The sequence below is a fragment of the Chanodichthys erythropterus genome, chromosome 4 (assembly GCF_024489055.1).
Source record: "Chanodichthys erythropterus isolate Z2021 chromosome 4, ASM2448905v1, whole genome shotgun sequence".
NCBI lineage: Eukaryota > Metazoa > Chordata > Actinopteri > Cypriniformes > Xenocyprididae > Chanodichthys > Chanodichthys erythropterus.
In genome coordinates, this window is record NC_090224.1 from 25,243,515 (window position 1) to 25,266,860 (window position 23,346).

The 23,346-nt window shown below is 36.0% G+C and overlaps 1 protein-coding gene across 3 annotated transcripts in view; it reads right to left on the bottom strand.

Moving 5' to 3' along the window:
* The window catches only part of zdhhc14 (zinc finger DHHC-type palmitoyltransferase 14), a 30,955-nt gene extending 7,776 nt beyond the window's left edge, over positions 1 to 23,179 (bottom strand). For all 3 annotated transcript variants that reach the window (XM_067384635.1, XM_067384637.1, XM_067384636.1), the window contains exons 1-7: positions 22,926 to 23,179; positions 18,679 to 18,839; positions 15,502 to 15,660; positions 15,267 to 15,404; positions 8,658 to 8,706; positions 6,100 to 6,202; positions 1,867 to 1,976 (exon numbers count right to left, since the gene is read on the bottom strand). In XM_067384635.1, coding sequence (XP_067240736.1) covers positions 1,867 to 1,976; positions 6,100 to 6,202; positions 8,658 to 8,706; positions 15,267 to 15,404; positions 15,502 to 15,660; positions 18,679 to 18,839; positions 22,926 to 23,179 — 974 coding nt within the window. The remainder of the gene's footprint in view (positions 1 to 1,866; positions 1,977 to 6,099; positions 6,203 to 8,657; positions 8,707 to 15,266; positions 15,405 to 15,501; positions 15,661 to 18,678; positions 18,840 to 22,925) is intronic.
* Positions 23,180 to 23,346: the final 167 nt, after the last annotated feature.

The following is a 23,346-nucleotide window of genomic DNA, read 5'->3' on the forward strand; positions in this document are numbered from 1 at the left end:
ATATTATAAAGTGACGAGAATACTTTTTGTGCACCAAAAAAAAAAGAAAAAAAAAAAAGACTTTTCAACAACATCTATTGATGGGCTATTTAAAAACACTGTTTCATGAAGCTTAAAAAATTTACAAATCTTTTTTTTTTTTTTTGATCAGTGGTTCGGATGATTTCAGTAAACGAGGCTTCATTATGTCATAAGTGTTTCATAATTTCAATAGTTCACATGATCCGAACCATTGATTTGAAACAAAAGATTTGTAAAGCTTCAAAAGTAGCGTTTTGAAATTGCCCCTCACTAGATATTGTTGAAAAGTCGTTATTTTGTTTTTTGGCGCACAAAAAGTATTCTCGTCGCTTCATAACATTAAGAATGAACCACTGTAGTCATATGGACTGTTTTAAATATGTTTTTAGTAGCTTTCTGGGCACTGAAAGTGTTAATTATCTTGCTGGCAATAGAGGCCTCACTGAGCCATTGGATTTTATCAAAAATGTCTTAATTTCTGTTCTGAAGATGAACGAAGGTCTTACGGATGTGGAACAACATGAGGGTGAGTTATTATGACATAATTTTCATTTTTGAGTGAACTAACCCTTTAAATTATTACTTTATATATTGCTCATCCCTAGCTATATTAGTTATTTTAATGATTTTAAATGGACGTCACAGAAACTTAAACATTCAACATATTAACGCAATAGAGTGCAACATTTGGGTTCCGAAGGTAAAATCTCCATTCATTTTCTCCATAGGGAATAGAAAATGCAGAAAATAGCTGTTTAACAGTGGAATTTGTGGTGAAAAACTATATTACCCATGATTCAGTGCAGAAAATTATCAGAGTTGAAACAAGCTAAATTCGCCAAAAGATCTCTTTAGCCCCGCCCACTCCCATGAAGCCCTGAGAATGATGTAGAGTTGGTCTTAAAACACTTAAATATTTGTATATGCATATTTTGCAATAAACTTAAAATATATTGTTTTTATATAATCAACATATTTAAATTAGTAGTTTTATATTTCTCCATTTTTAATTTGATTATGCTGTTCGCAAAGCTTCATGTGATTGTAGTTCTTTTCATCACTAAAGCCATGTACCTTTATCTTTTTCTCAAATTTTTTAAATGCTTCAAATCAATGTTTGTTCACGTCGTGGCTGGTTGGCTTGGTTAATGGCTTATAATGCTTTAATGAAGGCTATTTTTTTAAATACCTATGGGAGAAATTAATTTAAAAAATACAGAACTAATACCGCTAAAAAAAGAGGGTGGGCACTGGTGCACTCTATGTAGCAAACTACTGTTTGAAAAGTTTGTCACTGCATACTGTCAAACTTTTAAAAAAGTTAGCAGGCAGTATACAGTACACAGCAAAATCCCCAGAGTTAAATCAACTCTGCTCAGAGAACACATAGTTCCTCTCTACAAAGAGTTAAAATAACACTGAAGCAGAGTAAAAATTAATGAGATAATATGCTGTTTGTGGAGTTGTTTATTCAGATATTGAGAGATTTAATGCATTTTATCTTCAGTTAATTTCATCTAAGCCTGTGGCTGGAAGTCATTTGTAGTTATTTTGTTTCTCTTCAGTGATTATGCTTGTTAACAGCAGGTGTTCATCACTAATGCTCAATCATAACTTAAATCATCACTTAATTATCTCATTAATTTCAACTCTGTTACAGTGTTACTTTAACACCATATAGAGAGGGACCATATGTAATCTAAGCAGAGTTGATTTAACTCTGGGGATTTTGCTGTGTATATACTGTTGACTATGAAGTAAACAGCATTCTATATTCCATTTGAACAGACACTGACCATAAAAACAGGACAAAACAAAACAAAATAGCATAGTTCTTGGATTCACCTCGGCGGCAGAGGTCCACACAGTGCAGCGCAGCAGTTGGTGATGAAGTTTCCGTAGCTGTAGGGGTTGTAGTTGCCTTTGCCTCGTTTGGATGACCATGAACCTTTGATCTGAAACAGTGATGTGACCGTTGAGAACTACAGTAGCTGAGAGGGACAAGCTGCCAACATCAGAGCAGACAGCAAGACACCGAGAGAGATGACAGGCAGCCTTAATCAACCCAGTGATAAACCAGGATAAGGATGGAAAGGAGTATATTTTGCTACGGTGAGAAATACCCACTGATCTTCAAAACCAAGCCTTTTGAAGTGCTTATTAATTGTCTTCCTGTAACTGCTCGTCAAACTCTCCCAGTGTCTCTTTTGATCTTGGTTCATAGTCTCTTACCCAGAGGGACAAATTTAAATAAACTTTGTATGCAGAGTCCAAAATTAACCTGTAGATGGGTAAATGAGAAAATGTACTGGAAATAATTTCTTAATGGCCATGAAAATATTTGTTTGTCCATTTGAAAACGGAATTATCCGTTTAATTTATTAACAATAATTAGGATATATAGAAATTTGGGATCAACATGCACATTCCCAAATTTCTATATATCCTAATTATTTTTAATATGTAATTCATTATTTCCAGGAGCTCACTGCTTCTACCTTCAATTAAACTGCTAACAGCGATTGTAAATTAAATTGCCTAAATTATTACATTATTAGCAACTACATTCTCTAAATTGTAATGTTGACATGCATTCTCTGTAAAGCTGCTTTGAAACGATATGTATTGTGAAAAGCGTTATACAAATAAATGTGAATAGAATTTAATTGTTTATTCCTTAATATTTATGATAAACAGAAAATGCATTTTATATACTGAACTGATATACAGTCTCCATCTTTCTTAAACTAAATCTGTCAAATAAATGTTCACATATAACACCGTTCAAAAGTTTGGGGTCAGTAAGATGATTTAAAAAAAAAAAAATTAATCATGAAACCGATCAAAAATAAATGCTGTTCTTGTGAACTGTCTTTTCATTAAATAATCCTGAAAAAAAAGTATTAGTTTCCATAAAAAAGGAAACGGAGCAATGTTTTCAACCGTGATAATAATAAATGTTTTTTGAGCAGAAAATCAGCATATTAAAATGACTTCTGAAGGATTGTGTGACACTGAAGACTTGAGTAATGATGCTGAAAATTCAGCTTTGCATCACAGGAATAAAATACATTGTAAAATAAATTAAACAGTTATATAACAGTTGTTTTACATTGTAATAATATTTCACAATATGACTGTTTTAACCGTTTGATCAAAAAAATGTAGCACTGCTGAACATAAGAGAATTATTAACAAAAAAAAAAAAAAAAAACCCATATCTTACCAACCCCAAACTTTTGAACACTAGTCTCTAAGTTACCGCATGTAGTTCTGGAGGAAAAAAACAAAAAACCTTTATGGCAGATGTGGCATCCATACTACACAACTGCATACCTAATGAATGCACCTGAGAAACATGTTCTTCATTAAATTATGTATATACTCTGGAAGTATGCAATGCAGATGCAGCCTATGCCTTAAAGGTGGTAAAGAGGATGTTTTGTTTTATACATTTTTGCAATATTACTTGAATCTGTCTTTCCTAACTGATAAAAGGCTATTTATTAGGTGCACTGAAAGGAATAATATTAATATACATCATCTGAGCATGAGGTAGGGCCTTAAAAACATCAGCCAATCGTTTACGCGATCATCGCGTAAACGATTGGCCCTCTGGCTTGTCAATCACTGCCATGACGTTCCTTGTGAGAGACGAGCGCGGCTGCGCGCTCCAGTAACTTTCCACACTCTACAGGCACCGCATGCATTGTTTTTGTCCGGAGACAGGAGTAACAACTGCAGATTATGAGTTACCTGCGGTGAGTCCAACATAATGAATCCACTAATACAACACAGCGAATGCCGGTGGTAAACACTTGTGTTCCAATACGAGTGTTTACGAGTTTTGGGAGGCGTTCCTTCGAAGGAGGGGGGTTGTTCTTACGTTTGCGCTCATTTCATAAACTCAGTAACAGTCTTTGGTTTCTCAGTCGACGAAAAGATTCTCTTTAGCACCTTTAAAGGTTTCAGGACATGAGAAATCAAATTTGCTTTGATCTTTTGTCAAATAAGAGGTTTTTGTGCCATTAAAACATTCATAGCTTAAAATATCCTCCTCATTATAAACAAATAATTTTGTGGCGACCAGGGCGGGCGAGAGCCGTGAGGGAACGGCGCGAGGCCGGTGACGCAAGTGATAACAAGAATCACCTGGGAGGCGCACCGGCCTTGAGTCTCTCACGGAGGAGCTCCGGGAGCATAAAAGGAGGAGCGACGACCGTGGAGGACGAGAGAGGACCAGGCCTGGATATTATTTTATGTTTTATTATGTTTGTGTGGCCGGCAGACGTCCGCGAGGGTCTGCCGGTATTACTTTTGTTTTGTTCTTTGTTTATTTTATATTAAAGTTTTGTGGAATGTTCGCCGGTTCCCGCCTCCTTCTTCCCATATTTACGAACGGTGTTACAAATTTATTTAATCTAGCTCCAAAAACAGCTTGTTTGGATATTGTGGGATTTGTGATGTCACATGGGCATATACATTTGCATATTACTGCCTCCAGTCCAGAGCAAGACACCGACAAATAGTTTTACATCATTGCACTACTGGCGTTCAGTTGCTTGACGGCTGATATTTGCCTACATTGGATGTGAGCATTGCGTCAAAAGCAAATAGAACCCATTATAATCAGTGACACTGTCTACATTGGATACAGATGCGCATTCAGTTTCTTACTCTACTCCACGTGCTTGAGATCGTCGACAACACAACAAATGGAAGAGTGAAACAACATTCGCTTTAAACATCTTGTTTGCTTATTTCTGTAGAGATTTTAGAAGGATCACATAAGAGGATTATGTTTGTTCGGAGCATTTTGTTTTGTAAGGCTGGCCACACACTTGAAGATTTTAAGCCCGATTTATACCCTCAAATGATCAGAAGGGTGCGGTCCGATTCGAGGCTTGTTGCAAAGATTTTTTTGTCTAAAAATCCTCTATTGTGTTGTGTCATTATGACTATTTCACTGCTCCTGATCGAGACTGAGCGTCCCCAATCTCAAACATGTTTGATATTTACGACTCTTGATCGGGTTGCCTCTGATGCAATACCCGCGATAGCCAATGAGAGTGAGCAAGCGTCACCTACCGGATGTTTCGTGCTTCTTTGGCTGAAACTTGGCAGCCACAAACATGCCTCAAAAGTATTGAGAAAGATCACCCATATTCTTTTTTTTCTATTTTGTTTTTCATTATAAATCAGAACATGTGGCAGGAGAGCCTGCAGACATCATCGATTGTCCTCCATTTGTTTTTCTTCTCAAGTTACGTTTGTGTCACTGTGAATTCGTTCCTGCAATCAACAGGTGTGTGGTCTCACAGTCTGGTCAAATCATCCAGTGTGTGCGTTCAGAGGATTATAATGCTAAAAATTGGTTGAAACTGTCATTATGTCTGTGGTCTCCCACAGTTTTAGAATCAGTTTTAGTGATTTTAGTGTGTCCCAGGCCTAAACTTGGCACAGTGTAATGGAGATTTTGCAAAGAAACTTGTTGAAAGATGAAGCAACCAACTATATTGGATCGGACAGGAGTTGCATCAAACACTGTAAGTAAATGATTTCATAATGCTTTGTCTGTAAATGATAATGTGAAATAGCGAGTTGGTGTTGATACTGTTTCCTATGCAATGACGTTAGCCAATCTTAACAGTGGCCTTTTACTGACAAGCATTTAAGAAGCCGCCACTTAAAAACGGATCATTTCAGACAGAGGGTCAGAATGAAGGTTGAAAACAATGGTTTTTCTACACATGTATTTGTTATTGTGTGTGTGTGCAAAAAATAAGTGAATCTAAAAAAAAAAAAAAAAAAAAAAAAGTAAAATCCATGTCATTACCTCTTTACATTTCTAATGTCACTTACATCCCACCAAAGGTTATTTGACTTGCATTTGCAAGCTTGGTAGGTGTTAATTTTGGATGCTGTTTGTATAACAGATTTTGTTTCCTGTCAAGTCATTATGATGAATGCAGTTCTGGGTGTATTATTATGAAACATGGACTATTATTTATTTTAAACATGTTTGATTAGTAAATGAATATTGAAATAAATCATAAAGAGTAAAAGAGAGGTACTCACATCTTCATTGGTGGTCTGATTGGAGCTGATCAGGTAGGTATGGAACCCCGACAGTCCCACGATGGACCAGACAGAGAAAAAGCACACCACCACTTCCAGAACAGTACAGCCATCAAGGAAAATAGACATCTATACATGTATTAAAACAACCACTGATTTTAAACTAGGGCTGTCTAATGATTAATCGCAATTAATCGCATACAAAATAAAAGTTTGAGTCTGCTAATATTTGTGCGAGTACTGTGTGTAATTAATATGTACATAGAAATACACACAAATTAATGTATATATATTTAAGAGAAATATGTTATTTATGTACAAAATATTTTTATTTATATATAATATAAATTATATAAAAATATTTATCATAATAATTACACACACCCACATATATTAGGAAAACTCAAACTTTTATTTTGTATGCGATTAATCGCGATTAATCGTTTGACAGCCGTATTTTAAACACTAATGCGAGTCCAGTTCTGAAATTGTCAGTCAAAGGATGCTAGAAATACTTGGTCTGTACAGCATCATTCCACCACTGCAATCCAGACAACTGAATCGCATCTTTAAAATGCTGAAAGTGCGCTTGACTACACCACACTTCTGGACAGATGCCCGTATATAGCTCTTTTCTTTGTCATTTGATGAATTTCTATTGATCATGGCAGCAGTGAATGAACAAAAAGTTTTATAGATAAAAAATCCTGTTAAGCATCTGCTTTCCACAATAAGGCTCATCTGTGATTAGCTTCATTTACACTACCATTCAAAAGCTTGGGGTCAGTAAGATTTGTAATGTTTTTGAAATATTACTGTTCTTTGTTAAAATATAAATGCTACATTTATTTGATCAAAAAGACAAGTAAAAACAATAAAATTGTGAAATATTATTTCTATTTAAACAACTGTTTTCTATTTCAATATATTTTATGATGTAATTTATTCCTGTGGTGCAGTAATTTATGCTGATTTGATGCTCAAAAAACATTTATATTTTCTATCAATGATGAAAACAGTTGTGTTGCTTAATATCTTTGTAAAAACTGAGATACATTTTTTTTTCTGTATTATTTAGTCTTTTTAATTATTTTTTTTTAAACAAAAAAAAACTGCATTTATTTTAAATAAAAATATTTTGTTGCATTATAAATGTTTTGCAGTCACTTTTGATCAAAAATAAATAAATAAATAAAATACCTTACTGAGGCCAAACCTTTTAAACAGTACCGTTTTATAAGACACAGTGCTGTTTTCAGAAAATAAATCTAGAACTAGATTAAAAGGTTTGTAAAGACAAACTTTTGGCTTGAGAATGCCTGACCAGAAAGTTAGAAGAGCTTTTAAAGCTTGACGTTTAAATTTTGTTGGTTTTGAAGACTAGATAGATAGATAGATAGATAGATAGATAGATAGATAGATAGATAGATAGATAGATAGATAGATAGATAGATAGATAGATAGATAGATAGATAGATAGATAGATAGATAGATAGATAGATAGATAGATAGATAGATAGATGGCGTGTTTTAGCATGCTGCTAACATGTTTTAACACCTTGCTAACATGATTTAACACTTTACTAGCAAATTTGACCATGTTGCTAACATGTTCCTATGATTTAGCACAATGCTAGCATGTTTTAACATGTTGCTAACAAGATTTAACACACTGTTCACATGAATTAACACATTGCTAGCATGTTTCTAGCATCAATTAGCACATACCATGTTTCAACATTTGCTAACATGAATTAGCACATTGCTAACGTTTTAACACATTTACATGAATTCAATTGCTACCATGTTTCTAGCATAATTAACACACTGCTACCATGTTGCTACCATGTTTCAAGCCAACATACTTAATTTGATTCGAAAATATTACATAAATTTTTATTTTTATTATATAAATATTATTTTTTATGCTTATTATATACATATATTTTATGCTTAAAGCATAAATTTAACAAAATGTATAGGCTTATGCTTAAAACAAGCGATAAAAGAAACTTAATTCAAAAATATATTCCTGAAAAGAATTTTATGCTTCCCAACTAAATTTAGTTAAATTATATTTTAATTATTTTACAGAAAATCCAGACAAAGTTGTACCCTGCAAAGCTTGTTTTTGCTGGCACTAGCATGTGTTGACTTATGAGAGTGAGTCTATCATGAAGCAATAAATGATGCATGACAAGCTAATAATTGACCGTGAGCAGGATGCAGGTCTCACTAATGAACACGACAGCGAGACGACGTCCCCTCGCTAATACAAATCACTGTTCTGCATATTTGCGCAGACAGAGAGAAGATCTTTGTCTCGCTGTTTTCCTTCTCAAGCCAATGTCAGATATGTAAAGACTTCCCACATACCTTATTTAATAACATATTTCTTTCCATTGAAAAGAGAGGGGTTCAGACGCATAGCAATGAAGATGTAGAGAAAGTCAGCGTGGGCTGCTTTTCCGCAATTGTGTTCTAGAGGTGTGAAAACCAGAAATAGACTCCTATTGCACAGCCTCTTCCCACACACACACACTTTAGTGAAAGGATATCTAGCAGGGCTGTCTTTGAGAGCACTAAGAAAGCCAGTCCTGTTGGATCCTGCAGGAAAAGCACTGGTTATGTAACAAAGAAAAGCTGTCACAGGAACATGAAACAAGTCTCGAATGAAAAAGCAGGCAGCATATTGAGCAAAGTCACTGGAGTAAGAAATTAACCAGCTGCTGTCTTACAAATGTCTGCATACACTCTAAATCCTACAGTTTTATGGAATACCTAGATGCCACATTAGCAACTATCACTAATTAAAGGATTAGTTCACTTTCAAATAAAAAATTCCTGATAACTTACTTACGGTTTTTGATGAAAACATTCCAGGATTATTCTCCTTATAGTGGACTTCAATGTCCTCCAAACGGTTAAAGGTCAAAATTAGAGTTTCAATGCGGCTTCAAAGGGCTTTAAATGATACCAGACGAGGAATAAGGGTCTTATCTAGTGAAAATGATCAGTCATTTTCTGAAAAAAATGTAAATGTATATGCTTTATATAAACAAATGATCAACTTCCAAGTGGTTCCGCCAAAACCGCACTTACGTATTCTTCAAAAAACTTACACTGTATGTCCTACACCTTCCCTATTCTACTTACGGAACGAACGCAGCGCCAGTTCCATTTAATCAGAAAGACATGAACATCTTGGATAACATGGGGGTGAGTAAATTATCAAGAAATTTTAATTTGAAAGTGAACTAATCCTTTAAAGGTCCCGTTTTTCGTGGTTTTTTGAAGCTTTGATTGTGTTTATAGTGTGCAATATAACATTTGTTCATGTTTTGCGTGTAAAAAAACCCAGTATTTTTCACATAATTTACTTATCTGTATACCGCTGTTTCCACTGTCATAAAAACGGGCTGATGACTTCCTTGTTCTATGAAGTCCCTCCTTCAGAAATACGTAACGAGTTCTGATTGTGCCAGCGGTTCGTTCCTGTGTTGTGATTCGACAGCTCTGAGCGCACCGTGCCCGGAAAAGTCACGCCTCTTACCATAACGTGGAGATCACAGTCTATGGTGGAGATGCATGCGCTCAGTGTTATTGTAAACATGTCTTTAATTTTACCCTATCAATTTGAGCCGGAATCAGACCCGGTGATTGGACTGCGGGATGAAAATAACAGCGTTTCGACGACATGGCGAAAAACACACTCTACAAACGCAACTCTTGTGTATACCTGTGGGCGAAGGTTAGTCAAAAAACTGTTTTAGTGACGTCATTAAAGAAAGAAGTAGAGGGATGTAGTCCAAACTGGCCGTTCGATGTAGGCGACTTCTGTTAAATAAAATATCTCGCTTGGCATTGAACTTTGAGCTTTAAAATTTTACAGATTTTATTTATACTCTAACAACAACATTACACACTAACTAAAGTTTGAAACATGGGATCACGAAGAATGGGACCTTTAATATCACTGTTTCATATTTGAAATATTAGTCATCATATTTGAAATCTGTATCACTGTTGATTTTTGAAATCCCAAACAAACCCCTCCCTTCCCAAACAAATCCCTCCCTTCATTGCCCCACCCCCAAAATACAAAAACACGCAATGCAAGAGTGGATGTCTATCATAGAAAAATAAAGCAAAGATGATGAAGAAATGATAAGTAAGAACAAAAAATTAACATACAGTACACATGAGTATATACAAGCAAGAGTTGGTTGTAAGTCGCCAGCTCTACTCTCAACACTCCAAACTGTCCAGTTACTATAGCTAACATTACTGTGAAATATAGCAAAGCCAATGTTACAATGTGGAATCTAGGTATTCCATATTGATGGCTTCTCCCACTTCTAGGGTTCTAGTTATGGAACTACTGTATGGAAACTGTGACTCGATTTGGATTTTTTGCTTGTGATACGTAGGTTCAAGAAGACTGAGTAGACGAAAAGAAAACCATTACAAAACACAATCAACACAAACTCTGTATATATTGTTATTTTACCCTGAAATGTGCCAGATCACAATTCGCAACACAAGTATGCACTGCATTCTCAGCACTGCCACAAGGGTCACAGTGGCCATTAGCATGAAGTGTCTTTTATGATCTTTTTCTCTTTCAGGTCAACTACTGTCATGACAAATTTTGAAGCAGTTTGAAAGATTTTCTTCAAAATGTTGCTCCACAATGTCAGTAGTAGTTGGCCTGAAAGAGAAAACAGACCATAGATTTTACTTGAACACTTTATATAACTTGCCAACTTCAACAGCTTCTAGTTTCTCAAGATGTATTTAAGTCCTACTTAAGTGGGTCAGAAAGCACTGTGAAGTTCAACTAACTGCATTAATTATAAACTGTAACAATACATTTTAATTTTATTGCTATTAACACGCAATTAAGTGTCCAAAACTATTACATTCAGTTTGCACTTAAAGCTGCAGTCCGCAAGTTTTGCCATAGCATTACCATAAAATCGCACTACCAATGGTGATTAAATCTAATGATTACTTAGCTTATATCACATCAAACCATGCAAATGGTTGAAAATTATCCAATTAGCCAAAGGGACTATGGATGAAAATCTGCCATGTTTTACATTTTTCCATGCATTATTAATGTGTAATGTCCCTGATTAAATAAACAAATAAACAAACAATATTATTTCTGTAAAAGTACTTCCTGGCCTTCTAGATAATACATAGTACATGATAATACCATGTTTTCTGAACTACCTTGGAGAACCACAGTATATGGATATGTAATATGAGTATCTGTAAGTTTATGAAAATCTTTTAGTATCATGCTCATTTTAAAGTATCATGATATTCCAATTTGATGTCATCACTGGTGCACTAGAAAGACTAAAACAATCCCTAAGCCACTATCTTAACACTCCCAATGCAATCACCTTCTGGACTGCTTCAAAGTCAGCCACTGTGTTTAATGCTAATGGTTTCCAGAGGGCATCTGAGGAGAAATTCGTGGGTAAATAAAGCCGCACTGAGTGTGCCCTGTCCAATAAACATCTTACAGGAGCCATTTGTCACAACAGTGCCCCTGCCCTCACAGCCTGATTGATCAGTTCTGTGCAGTAAACAGCACTGAGCTCAGGCTTACAGCCTCTCCATCACTTCGCCCAGGAAGGAAACTGCTTTGTCAGCATGCTCATGGTTTCCTTCTGCCAGTCAACAGCAGAGATGAGGAGCTGATCGATAATGGGAAGCCATACAATATAGTGATGAAGCACCTGTACAGGGGCATTTTGGTGCAAATACTCACCAAAAATAAGATTCTGAAATGTTTTTAATAAGACTAGTACACAAGCTTCTGCCCTCTCAAGTGTTGTGCCCATCACTTCTCGGGAAACAGTTGTTATATTTAATTTATTAGTCATAGTTGGAAAAAAAAAAAATTGTTCCTGCAATATGATTCAAATATTTAACCCTGTAATTTATTTGCATAACTTAATCATATACTATAACCAAAAAGTAATTAGGCTTGTCACTACACCAAATTGTTATAAATTGAACACAACCTCACAGGTTTCATAGTTCTCAGTATCACCACGTAACGAAAGAATAGCTCAAATTAATTAATTAATTAATTAATTATACAACTACTATATGTATTTACAAACTAAGTACAGTATCTCACAGACGTGAGTACACCCCTCACATTTTTGTAAATATTTTATAATACCTTTTCATGTGACAACACTGAAGAAATGACACTTTGCTACAAAGACATGTTGCTGTTTAGTAATTGTACAGCTTGTATAACAGTGTAAATTTGCTGTCCCCTCAAAATAATTCAACACACAGCCAATAATGTCTAAACCGCTGGCCACAAAAGTGAGTACACCCCTAAGTGAAAATGTCCAAATTGGGCCCAAAGTGTCAATATTTTGTGTGGCCACCATTATTTTCCTGCCTTAATCCTCTTGGGCAAGGAGTTCACCACACACGCTCGACACCATCTGAACCAAATAAGTTTATCTTGGTCTCATCAGACCACAGGACATGGTTCCAGTAATCCATGTCCTTAGTCTGCTTGTCTTCAGCAAACTGTTTGCGGGCTTTCTTGTGCATCATTTTTAGAAGAGGCTTCCTTCTGGGACGACAGCCATGCAGACCAATTTGATGCAGTGTGAGGCGTATGGTCTGAGCACTGACAGGCTGACCCCCCACCCCTTCAACCTCTGCAAAAATTCTGGCAGCACTCGTACGTCTATTTCCCAAACACAACCTCTGGATATGACGCTGAGCAAGTGCACTCAACTTCTTTGGTCGACCATGGCGAGGCCTGTTCTGAGTGGAACCTGTCCTGTTACACCGCTGTATGGTCTTGACCACCGTGCTGCAGCTCAGTTTCAGTCCATCTTTATGTAGAGCAACAATTCTTTTTTTCAGATCCTCAGAGAGTTCTTTGCCATGAGGTGCCATGTTGAACTTCCAGTGACCAGTATGAGAGACTGAGAGCGATAACACCAAATTTAAAACACCTGCTCCCCATTCACACCTGAGACCTTGTAACACTAATGAGTCACATGACACCGGGTAGAGAAAATGGCTAATTGGGCACTCACTTTTGTGGCCAGCGGTTTAGACATTAATGGCTGTGTGTTGAGTTATTTTGAGGGGACAGCAAATTTACACTGTTATACAAGCTGTACACTCACTACTTTACATTGTAGCAAAGTGTCATTTCTTCAATGTTGTCACATGAAAAGATATAATAAAATATTTACAAAAATGTGAGGGGGGTACTCACTTCTGTGAGATACTGTACGTAAGATTTGCTATAGAGTATACGGCCTATGCAAGTTTACTGTATGTAAGCGGAAAAATTAAGACATACTTAAATTTCTAACTAAATATTAAGAGCCGGGTGATAATATAGTTACATTTTGCGATAAAACAAAAAAAAAAAAACTTTTGATTTGCAATACAGTATAATATCAGTTGAATTGAATGTACTGTATATATGCGGATTAAGTTGGATATATGCATCCAAATTTATATATAGTGTTGTGTTGTGTGATAATACGGTTTACATTTTGCAACAGTATAAGCAATCACACAGCTGAGATTTGCTATATTGCATATATTGGTATACTTTAGAATACTGTATTTATGCAGGTAAAGTAGAATGTACTATATATCCAACTTATATCACTGATATAGTTTACATTTTTGACAATTTAGCAATCAAGCTGTTAAGATTTGCTATTTGGTATATACTGTAGTATTGTCCTACACAACTGCTTGATTGCTTTGATCATCGCAAAATATAAACTTTATTATCGGCCAGCTCTCTTAGGACTCTTAGGAAAAAAAGGTTTAGGGGCTGTTTACACAGTTTTTAACAGTTTTTAACTAAAAATGGAAAACTTGATGTATTTGGACATTAATTTACACGACAACAGCGTTTTGGGGGCCTGAAAACAGGTTTCAAAGTGCAAGTTTTTAAAAACAATACCATTATCATCTCCATGCAATCCACAAAATCGTGAATTTGTGAAATCGGTGTGTTCAATCTATAGGCATGTAGTGTTTCTTTACAAAGTGACACTGCCAACTACTGGCCTGGCATGTATAATACAGCATTTTTAATAGTTTTCGCAGATTTGTGTGAACAGGGATCGTTTTGACAACGTTGTCGTCTGTACACGTAAAACGCAAAGGAAAAACCTGTCCATTTTTAGTACATCATTGTTGTGTCATCATTCCCTAATGGGGTTCTATATAGAACCCTAAGGTTTTTGACTCAATTTTACAGAACCCTTTATGCCAAAGGTGAAGCGGAGGGTGGTTACCTCTGCGGAGTGCATGCAAATCATTTAATGCACAGCTAGCCTTGATGGTCATGATGATCATTTGCCAGCATTGACAAGTTAAAGCTGTTATTGATGTTTGCAACACACTATTTGACCGGAAGGGTAAAAATTATGGTTATTTTCATCAGTTACAGCTCGTTAGATCTAGCATTCTGCCCGCTTTGAATCAGACACAGAGATACAGCAGTGCAATAAGATTACATTTATTTCTATGAATGAATGAATTAAATATCGAGAGATGAAAGATGCATGTGTGAATTACCTGTGTGTGTGCAGTGCCTCTCTCTACAAACAATGAAGCTGTGACTTCAATTCATTCAAAAACAGAGATGTTACCCCCCTCATTGCTGAGAAATATAATAGCTATTCAGTGAGCAAAGCTATTTTATTAATAAAAGCCATGGGGCAGCAACTGACTTGGAACTACCTGTGCATTAAATGGTTTTATTACACACCTTCCAGCCAATTAGAAGCGAGTATTAAGACAGACCATGGTATAAATAATGAGAAAGGTCTTAAATGATTGCATATTACTTTAATGTTTAAAGGGTAATTTCAAATTTAGTGATAAAGTATGTTTACGAGTGGTTTGATTCATAAAATTTTATCAACATTAAAAATTAATTTAAAAATTCTAATAAAACTAAATCCATAAAACGATTACATGATGAGAACCTTTAAAACGTTCTATATATGAAGCGCTTGCTAAGTCACTGGTTTGTTCTGCTGAACACTGTTAAATGAAGAAGGTAAGATAAGATCTGTCATGTGTTTTGGGACTGAAGGGTGAAGTTATATAAGGAAGTAGGCGGTCAGAACTCTTACTCAGTATTACGTGCGTGATGACAAAGGCGAAGATGAAGATGGTGAGGAAGGAGAGTGAGAGGATGAACAGGTAGAAGAACCGATAGTTCCTCCTCCCCACACAGTTGCCCACCCACGGGCAGTGATGATCAAATCTCTCTGAGGAAAAATGCACAATGTTAGCACTTCTTTGCATGATGCTGACTATTACATAAACATATTTGCAGACACATTCGGTACACACACACATGCTTACCCACGCAGTTGTCACATAGGCTGCAGTGTGAGGCCCGCGGCGGTCGGAAGATCTTGCAGGTAAAACAGTATTTGAGCTTGACTGTTTGGCCGTTAATGACCACCTCTCTGGTTCTGGGTGGTGGTCTGTAGCCTGGGCCACTCGGGCCGTTGGTTGCATCTGTGAAACCAGAACAGACCCGAGACCGATTCAGAGATCCATTCTGGCAGAAAATCAAAAAAGATGAGGAAGTCCTCTATGGTATGTCAGTATAAAGGAATGTTCCAGGAACTCAACTTCTGTGCCATGCTGTTGATCACTTCTAGAAAATGTATGATGCAAGGTGTTTGATGAGTTGTCTAAATCACATTATTCAATTTAAATATGTGTAATGCTTATGTAATGCTTATTCAATCTTGTGTATAAGGACTTGTGGCTGTACTTTCAAAATAGTTTTTTTTTTTTCAATTATTCAAAGGTTATTTTGTCTTGCCCCATATAGACATCCAACCTCCAAGCATTAGTGTACATTAATGGTTTTTTTTTTTTAAATTAAGGGCAAATTATTGTCCGTGGTAATTGACAGCATGTCACAAATGCTGAATCTGGAAAATTCTTTTACTGCAATAATTCACCCTAAAATGAAGACACTTTTCTTTACATTTATTCACCCTTTATTCAAAACCCTTCTATTAACGGCATTAATGTATTACTAAATTATCAAAATGATAATTTATATAATGTAAACAACTTGAGTTTTACTAAGCCACATGATAGCTTTGTATGAGAAAATGCCTGAATTATTCACTGCAAATCTTCCCTGCACTCTCAAATCATATAAAGTGTCTACAGAAAATCATCAAACCCCTTTGAAATACTTTGTCACACAACCTGAAATCAAAATCTATTACAAAAAAAAAAAAACCCCAACCTTTTTCAGCTTTACATTTTCCTTATAACATCAAAGTAATGAAAACTGAAAAACTAGAAAGTAATCAGTCCCCTGATTTAATACATTTGCCCATTCTTCCTTGCAGAATTGCTCAAGCTATAGATTTTCATCCACAGATTTTTGGATTGAAGTCAAGACTCTGACTTGGCCACTCAAGGACATTCACCTTCCTACCCTTAAGCCATTGCGGTATGTTTAGGATCATTGTCGTGTTGGAAGGTAAATGACCAAAGCGCACCCAAATTCTTGAGGAAAACCTGCGTCCCTCTGCTAGACAGCTGAAGATGTGCAGGTCATTCATCTTCCAACACTACAATGATCCTAAACATTCCGCAAAATGAACAACGTTGATTGTCCTTGAGTGGTCAAGTCAGAGTCAAATCTGTGGATGGACTTAAAGAGAGCAGTATATTGCCGCTCACCACAGAATTTGACTGAATTTGAGCAATTCTGCAAGGAAGAATGGGCAAAAATTGCCAAATCTAGGTGCAAAAAGGTAGTACATATCCAAAAAGAATTATGGCTGTAAATAAAGGAAAAGGTGGTAAAGTATTAAATCAGGGGACTGATAAATTTTACAACCCTATTATTCTAGTTTTTATTTATTTTATTTTTTTTAATTTTCAGAACTGTTGCTTTTTCTTTCATTACTTTGATGTTGTAAGGCAAAATTTGTAAATAAAGCTGGAAAAGGATTTTTGGAATGGGTTTTGATTTAATTTGTCTTGTATTCAGCAAGTATTCATTAAATTGATCAATTTAAAAATTAAAGAATTTTACCTTAAGAAAGCCATTTCAAATGTCCTGAAAAATCCTGACAAAATTTTATAGTTTTCACAAAAATATTAAGAAGCACAACTGTTTTCAACATTGATAATAATAATAATAATAATAATAAATAAATATTTCTTGAGCAGCAAATCAGCATATTAGAATGATTTCTGAAGGATTACTGAAGACTGGAGTAATGATGCTGAAAATTCAGCTTTGCATCACAGAAATAAAGTTCATTTTAACATGTTTTAAAATAAAACAGTTATTTTAAATTGTAATATTTCACAATATTACAGTTTTTACTGTACATTTGATTAAATAAATGCAGCCATGGTGAGCATCATGTCAATGAACATCGATGTCAATGATGTTTGGTCATAAGACACACAAGAACCAATGGAATTTGGCATCAGTGGTGTCAGATTTTGTAGTCTGTTTCAGAGCTTCGGCGGAAAGGAAGATAAGTTAATAACTTAGATTTCAAAGCTATCATATGATTTCAGAATCCTTGGATAACAGTGCACTATATTTATGGTGCTTTTATTATCATTTTTGGAGATTCTTCAAAACTTCCCATTTGTGTTCCATAGAAGACAAGTCGCATGGGTTTTAAGGGTAAGAAAATTATGACAGAAATTTCATTTTTGAGTGAACTATTGCTTTAATGGGGTGACATCATATGTAACCCTCAACACGCTATGCATCTTCTAAGCAGCACACAGCGCCGCCGGGGCTCACAGCAGTGTTTACTTGCTACTATATTATTCATACGAACAGCAGGGAAACATAACTCCATATCCCGAGCTTACAAACCTGAGCTAAAGTGCACTTCCTGGCTCTGCCCCAGTGATTTCAATTTTCCACCACTGGGGTCCACTAAATTCTGTCTGTCTCAACGAAAGACCAGCAAAGTCATTATAGAAGTGACTCCATTCAATTATAACCAGCAATTCACATGCAAGCAAATTAAATCAATCTGCGCACTGTGGAAAATCTCCAGTAATTTGTTGTGTTATGGCATAAAATGGCTCGGCCTGCAGTGATTTCACAGTACAATTCTGAATATAGTAAGAAATTACTGTTAAATCTTTCAGTGTGGTCCTTGCTGGCCCTTTAATAATACCCAAACCAACTATGAACAACCATTAACTTGTGACTGATTAAACTATCAGACTGAATAACATGAACAAATACTTTGAGGGACCATGAATCTTTCCTAGGGATGAATATTTCAGCAGATTTTATATTACTCTGGGTGTGCTGACAGCAAACCTGAGACAGAGCATGCATTATTCATATCAAACGAGAAGAGAGAATAACATCAAATGTCTTGTGTCTCCTTTTACTGTGAGAATTCTCTGTAGAGCATTCCACAGACCTGCAACCAGAGCCTGCAAATTCAGCTCAGTGCGAAAAGAACAGAACGAGGAAAGACAGACAGGAAGAGCGATCATCTTGCCATTTCCTCCCACCTATCTGCCTCTCGATGTCTGCTGCTTCCTCTGGTGTGGCCCTAGGCAGGACGCCCGGGTCGCTGAAGCTCGCCCGGAGAAGCATTCCCATCACAAAGACGAACAGCACTCCTCCGATGGCCGGAATGGCAGGAGTCAGGTTTGATGCCAGGAATGGGCAGCTGGAAGAAAGGGAATGAAAAAACTGGCTGTGAGTGTCATGCGGTGTTGCTAACAAATAAGCAAATAAGCCCCCCAGTTACAGACTTCTTTTTAATGGTCCTGTCTTTTGGCTGTAGCTAAAAGCAAAACCATTTACAGTCAATTTGCTATGTAATAACATTATAACTGTGTTATTACCATGTAATAAATACTTAAGTTGTGTAATAAGGTGAATATTTATTGTGAATATAGTTGTCAGGGTGTTGGTAGGCATTAGCGTCAGCAAAACAGCACAGCCAAAATGTTGAGTGGTTCAAAAAAGGTATAACAAACACTTCCTCCATCAGCCATTGGTTATTCAAACAGACAGTTCTGCCTCAAAGACAACCTACAAATAGCTCTCATATAGCCGATATGTATGTGATATAAGCTAATGCAATTTATTAAAGCAAAAATTAAAAAACATTTGACACAAATTGTGCATCATTCATTTATAAGGCTGCTGTTAGTATATTATGGAACTGATACAAAGGAAATTGAATGCTAATTTAAATGTTGCTAAGCAAGTGCAGTTATTAGCCAATACTGATCTAAAAATGGACAAATATGGGCTGATTTATTGGCAATCTATCAGTTTATGACTAATTAAAAACGGACTTATTTTATTACGAGATTTCATTATTACATGATTTTCTTTTAGAAATATAATTCCCATATAGCTCCCTACATTTTTTTTTTTTTTTTTTTTAAAAGGGGGTGATTGGGTGCTGTGCAGTTATACACTAAAAAAGGTGTTTTACTCTTACGTATTTATTTTGTATTTAAGCACTGCTGGAATGCAGTTGACTAATAAGCATCCTAGACATCTCATTTAAAATAAATAAAAGACAAGAATCAGCTGGGTAAAGAACACAGGACTGAACAAATAAAAAAAATGAGAATAACCTAAATCAAATGCATTCTTTGGGACATGGGATAAAAATATAAAAAATAAATCCAATCTAGCTCTTTTTGTCCACTTAGGAGTTAATGAAATGTACCACCATCTGTTTCAAAGCATAGGCAAATGGTCTTAGGTACAATACCTAAAATTTGCCTGCTATATGGTATTCAGACTCCAAGACATAAACATTTTAGAATGCCTGCACTGTAATCTGATGGCTGCTAAATTGGCTAAGGGCATAGCAACTGAATTAGCCAAAATGGTCAGATGCTATCGACTAGCTTGTTAAAATAGCAATCCCCTAAGGGACCTTTTAAGAATGCCTTATTGTGTTTTCCACTGATTCTAGGTGTCATTGTCAGATTTACAGCTCTGAAGATTCCTTGTAAAGTGGTCTCCAAGGAACAGTTCTTAAGTTGTTGTGACGGACGGAGAGGTTGTACAGGGTCGCTACATCCCAAGTCCATTATCAAGTTACACTTTATACATGGAGATTAAAGTTGCTGAACTCAAAAGTCTAAAGTCTAGACTATAAAAACAGTGATGCTGTGCTGAATTGAGTCAAGATTAAAAATTGTGTTTAAGTAATGCATTTACAATAGTAGTCTAGTCTATGGGGAATGCGATAAAGAATCTTTTTTTTTTTTTTTTTTTTTTTTTATAGCTATAGCTATAGCTATAGCTTTTTTAGTATTCTGTTTTAATATGTTTTGAAATGTAACTTATTCCTAAAAGGGCAAAGCTAAATTTTCAGCATTTCAGATCCATTCAAATACTTTGTGGAGCTGAAACTAAATTGCATAAAACAATTAAAACAGACACTGTAACTCGAATCTCTTGCAGTTAACTTCTAGCTAGCAAGGTAGCAATAGCTCAAGCTGCTGGGAAAATGAAATCTGTTGTAACTTTATCAGTTCGAGTTATGCTTAATTTAATCAGTTACTGAATTCACATAACTTTCTTCTATTAAGTACAATTCACTTTTCAGTAGTATTTGAGTAAAACTTGTTTCATTTAGTAAATTTTGACTGTCAGGTTTTATATTCTTCAGTGTCACATGATCCTTCAGAAATCCTTCTAATATGCTGATTTGGTGTATTTACTGTCACTTTTGATCAATTTAATGCATCCTTTTTTGAATAAAAGTATTATTTTTTCTTTCAGAACATGTATGTGTTTACATATAGTTTGATAAAATCATTTACTAACCATGCAAAGCTACACGAGTTATATATATTTTTTTACTTCATGACCACGTTAAGATGGTAAACATGATAATCTTATGAGCAGGCATACCAGAAAGGAGCATAATGTCATGAAGCAAACTATGCCCACAAAAGTATCGTTGGTAGCACATAACTAGTACCAGACTTTCATCTGGTAACAAAAGTAGTTCAAATATAACATACATTTTTGTACTGAAGAATTAATATATGGGTTTTAATAAAAATACAAGCTGCACATTTCTGTTTTTAAACACTCTAGAATGTCTTTCACCACAACCATCCAAACAGTTATTTCCTGTGGTAAAAAGTGTCATGGATGCTGTCAATAGATTGTAATGGTTTTAAACTAGAATTTTGCTTTAAATTTAGTTAGTCTTACTGCTTGCACTACACTGATCCATCCTGTCCACTGTCAATAAATCTAGTTGAATACTATTTCCTGTTTTTATTCCAGCCCATGATACACAAGCTGAATGCAGTCTCAAGGGTGTTTCACATTCAACCGAACCATTAATATCTGCTTAAAATGATTTACGAGTAAACAACTTGCTTTGAACTGCGCAACAGACCAACACAACAGCCTTTCACCAATGCAGCTAATGTGTTTTCATCTGTAGTCTCAGCTAACTGGGTAAATGGCTCAAAAAAACCTCTATAATGACTTTATAATCGTTTTGAAAAGCATGACAGTACTGACCCTAAAGCACAGAAAACACAACTGCAGGCTGGGTCGTCCTGTTGTTTCCTAGGAGACACAGGCTGTTCCAAAAGCACACAAAGATCGGGAAAGGGAAACCGTTGCCATGGAAACAGGACCGCACCAGTCTATGTTTTGGAAGTTGTGGTATGGAATGTATGGGGCTTGGAGAGATGGGGGATGGGACACTGGAAAATCTCTGTTCCACACATCCCTTATCCACAGCAGCCGTCTCAGGATCCCACACTGAGAGATTTTTAAACAGCCGTCGAAGTGTTACAGGCAAACACGCTTCAAATATGCAGAGCTTTGCATTTTCGTACCACCTGATATGGGTTTTTGCTGCAAACTCTCCAAAAGACTCTGAAGATAAGGCTCTCTTGTGTAAAGATCTTTGGAAATGTCAGGAATCCAAATGTCATACGTCAATAGTTTCTACTCTAGGTTGGTTAAACTTCACACAAGGAGTTCCTTACAGCGTGCAGTGTGTTGAAAGTTACGTGGACTGAAGTAATTCTATTACACCAAATTTACCACTTGTAAACGTCCTTCAGCGTCAGCGAGAGGGTCTAAATTACTGCACTGGCTTGAGTGGAACTGCACTTCAGCATCCCAGACCACAATTCAGCTTAAATGAAGCACAAAACACAACAACTCTTCATCAAGAGTAATGGTGAAAAATACAACAGGAAGGACCTCTAGACCAATCTTGTTTACACAAGGCTAGTTACGGTCTCTAGGATAAAATTTGCATCTTTCTCAGCTAGTGTTTGCATATTTACATTGTTAATGTCTAGTACTTCCATGAATGTGGGTATGAAAGTCTTCCTATTTTGAAAGCATTTGGATTTAATCAACAGTAATCATAATGATCACATCAAACTAAAGAACAAAACAGTAGTACAGAGATAGCATCAGTTGGTACTGAATTTTTCTATATTCATATACCATGGTACTGATTTACTGCGCTGAGGTCCTTCAAAGAATACTATGATATATATAGATTCCAAAAGAACCATGAAGAACTGATTTTCTTAGTGAGAAAGGTTCTTCAGATTAAGAAGTTCTTCTCAACTATAAAGAACATTTTGTGCAATGGAAACCTTCCATTGATGGTTAAGGAACTATAGTTGATAAACAACCTTTGTTTTTATCAAATAGTGTACATGGCCTACAAACATTTTGGTAGTGTCTGGGGTAGAGAGAAGATTAGAGCACTTCAGTGGGTCAAAGTACTTACTCAAAGGCAAAGAAGAGGCCACTGGTCACCAAAATGAGAACCATGGTAAGGTAGAAGACCCCAGTCTGCTTTGCCATCATGATCCGCCCGTTGCAGTAAAACTTATTTCGGCCTGGAAAAACCTGCCATTTCCTTTTAATCTTCCTTTTCTTGCTGTGTGGGGTGTCCATGGGTGAGGAGTTGTGTGTACAGATCTGATTGTACTGGCACTCCCGAATGGGCTCCTCTACCCCAAGATGCATGTTGCCTGTCATTTACCCACCAGTGATAAAACAAAACTTTAAAGCAGCACAAGTGAATCAGTAATTCAAATGTCCTCAAGAAACGAACGAGACAGCAGGGTCTTGAAGAAACATCTCTGATCTGATGGAGAAAGCATTAGGCTACACAACCCAGTCAGAGAAAAGCGTGGAACTGTAAT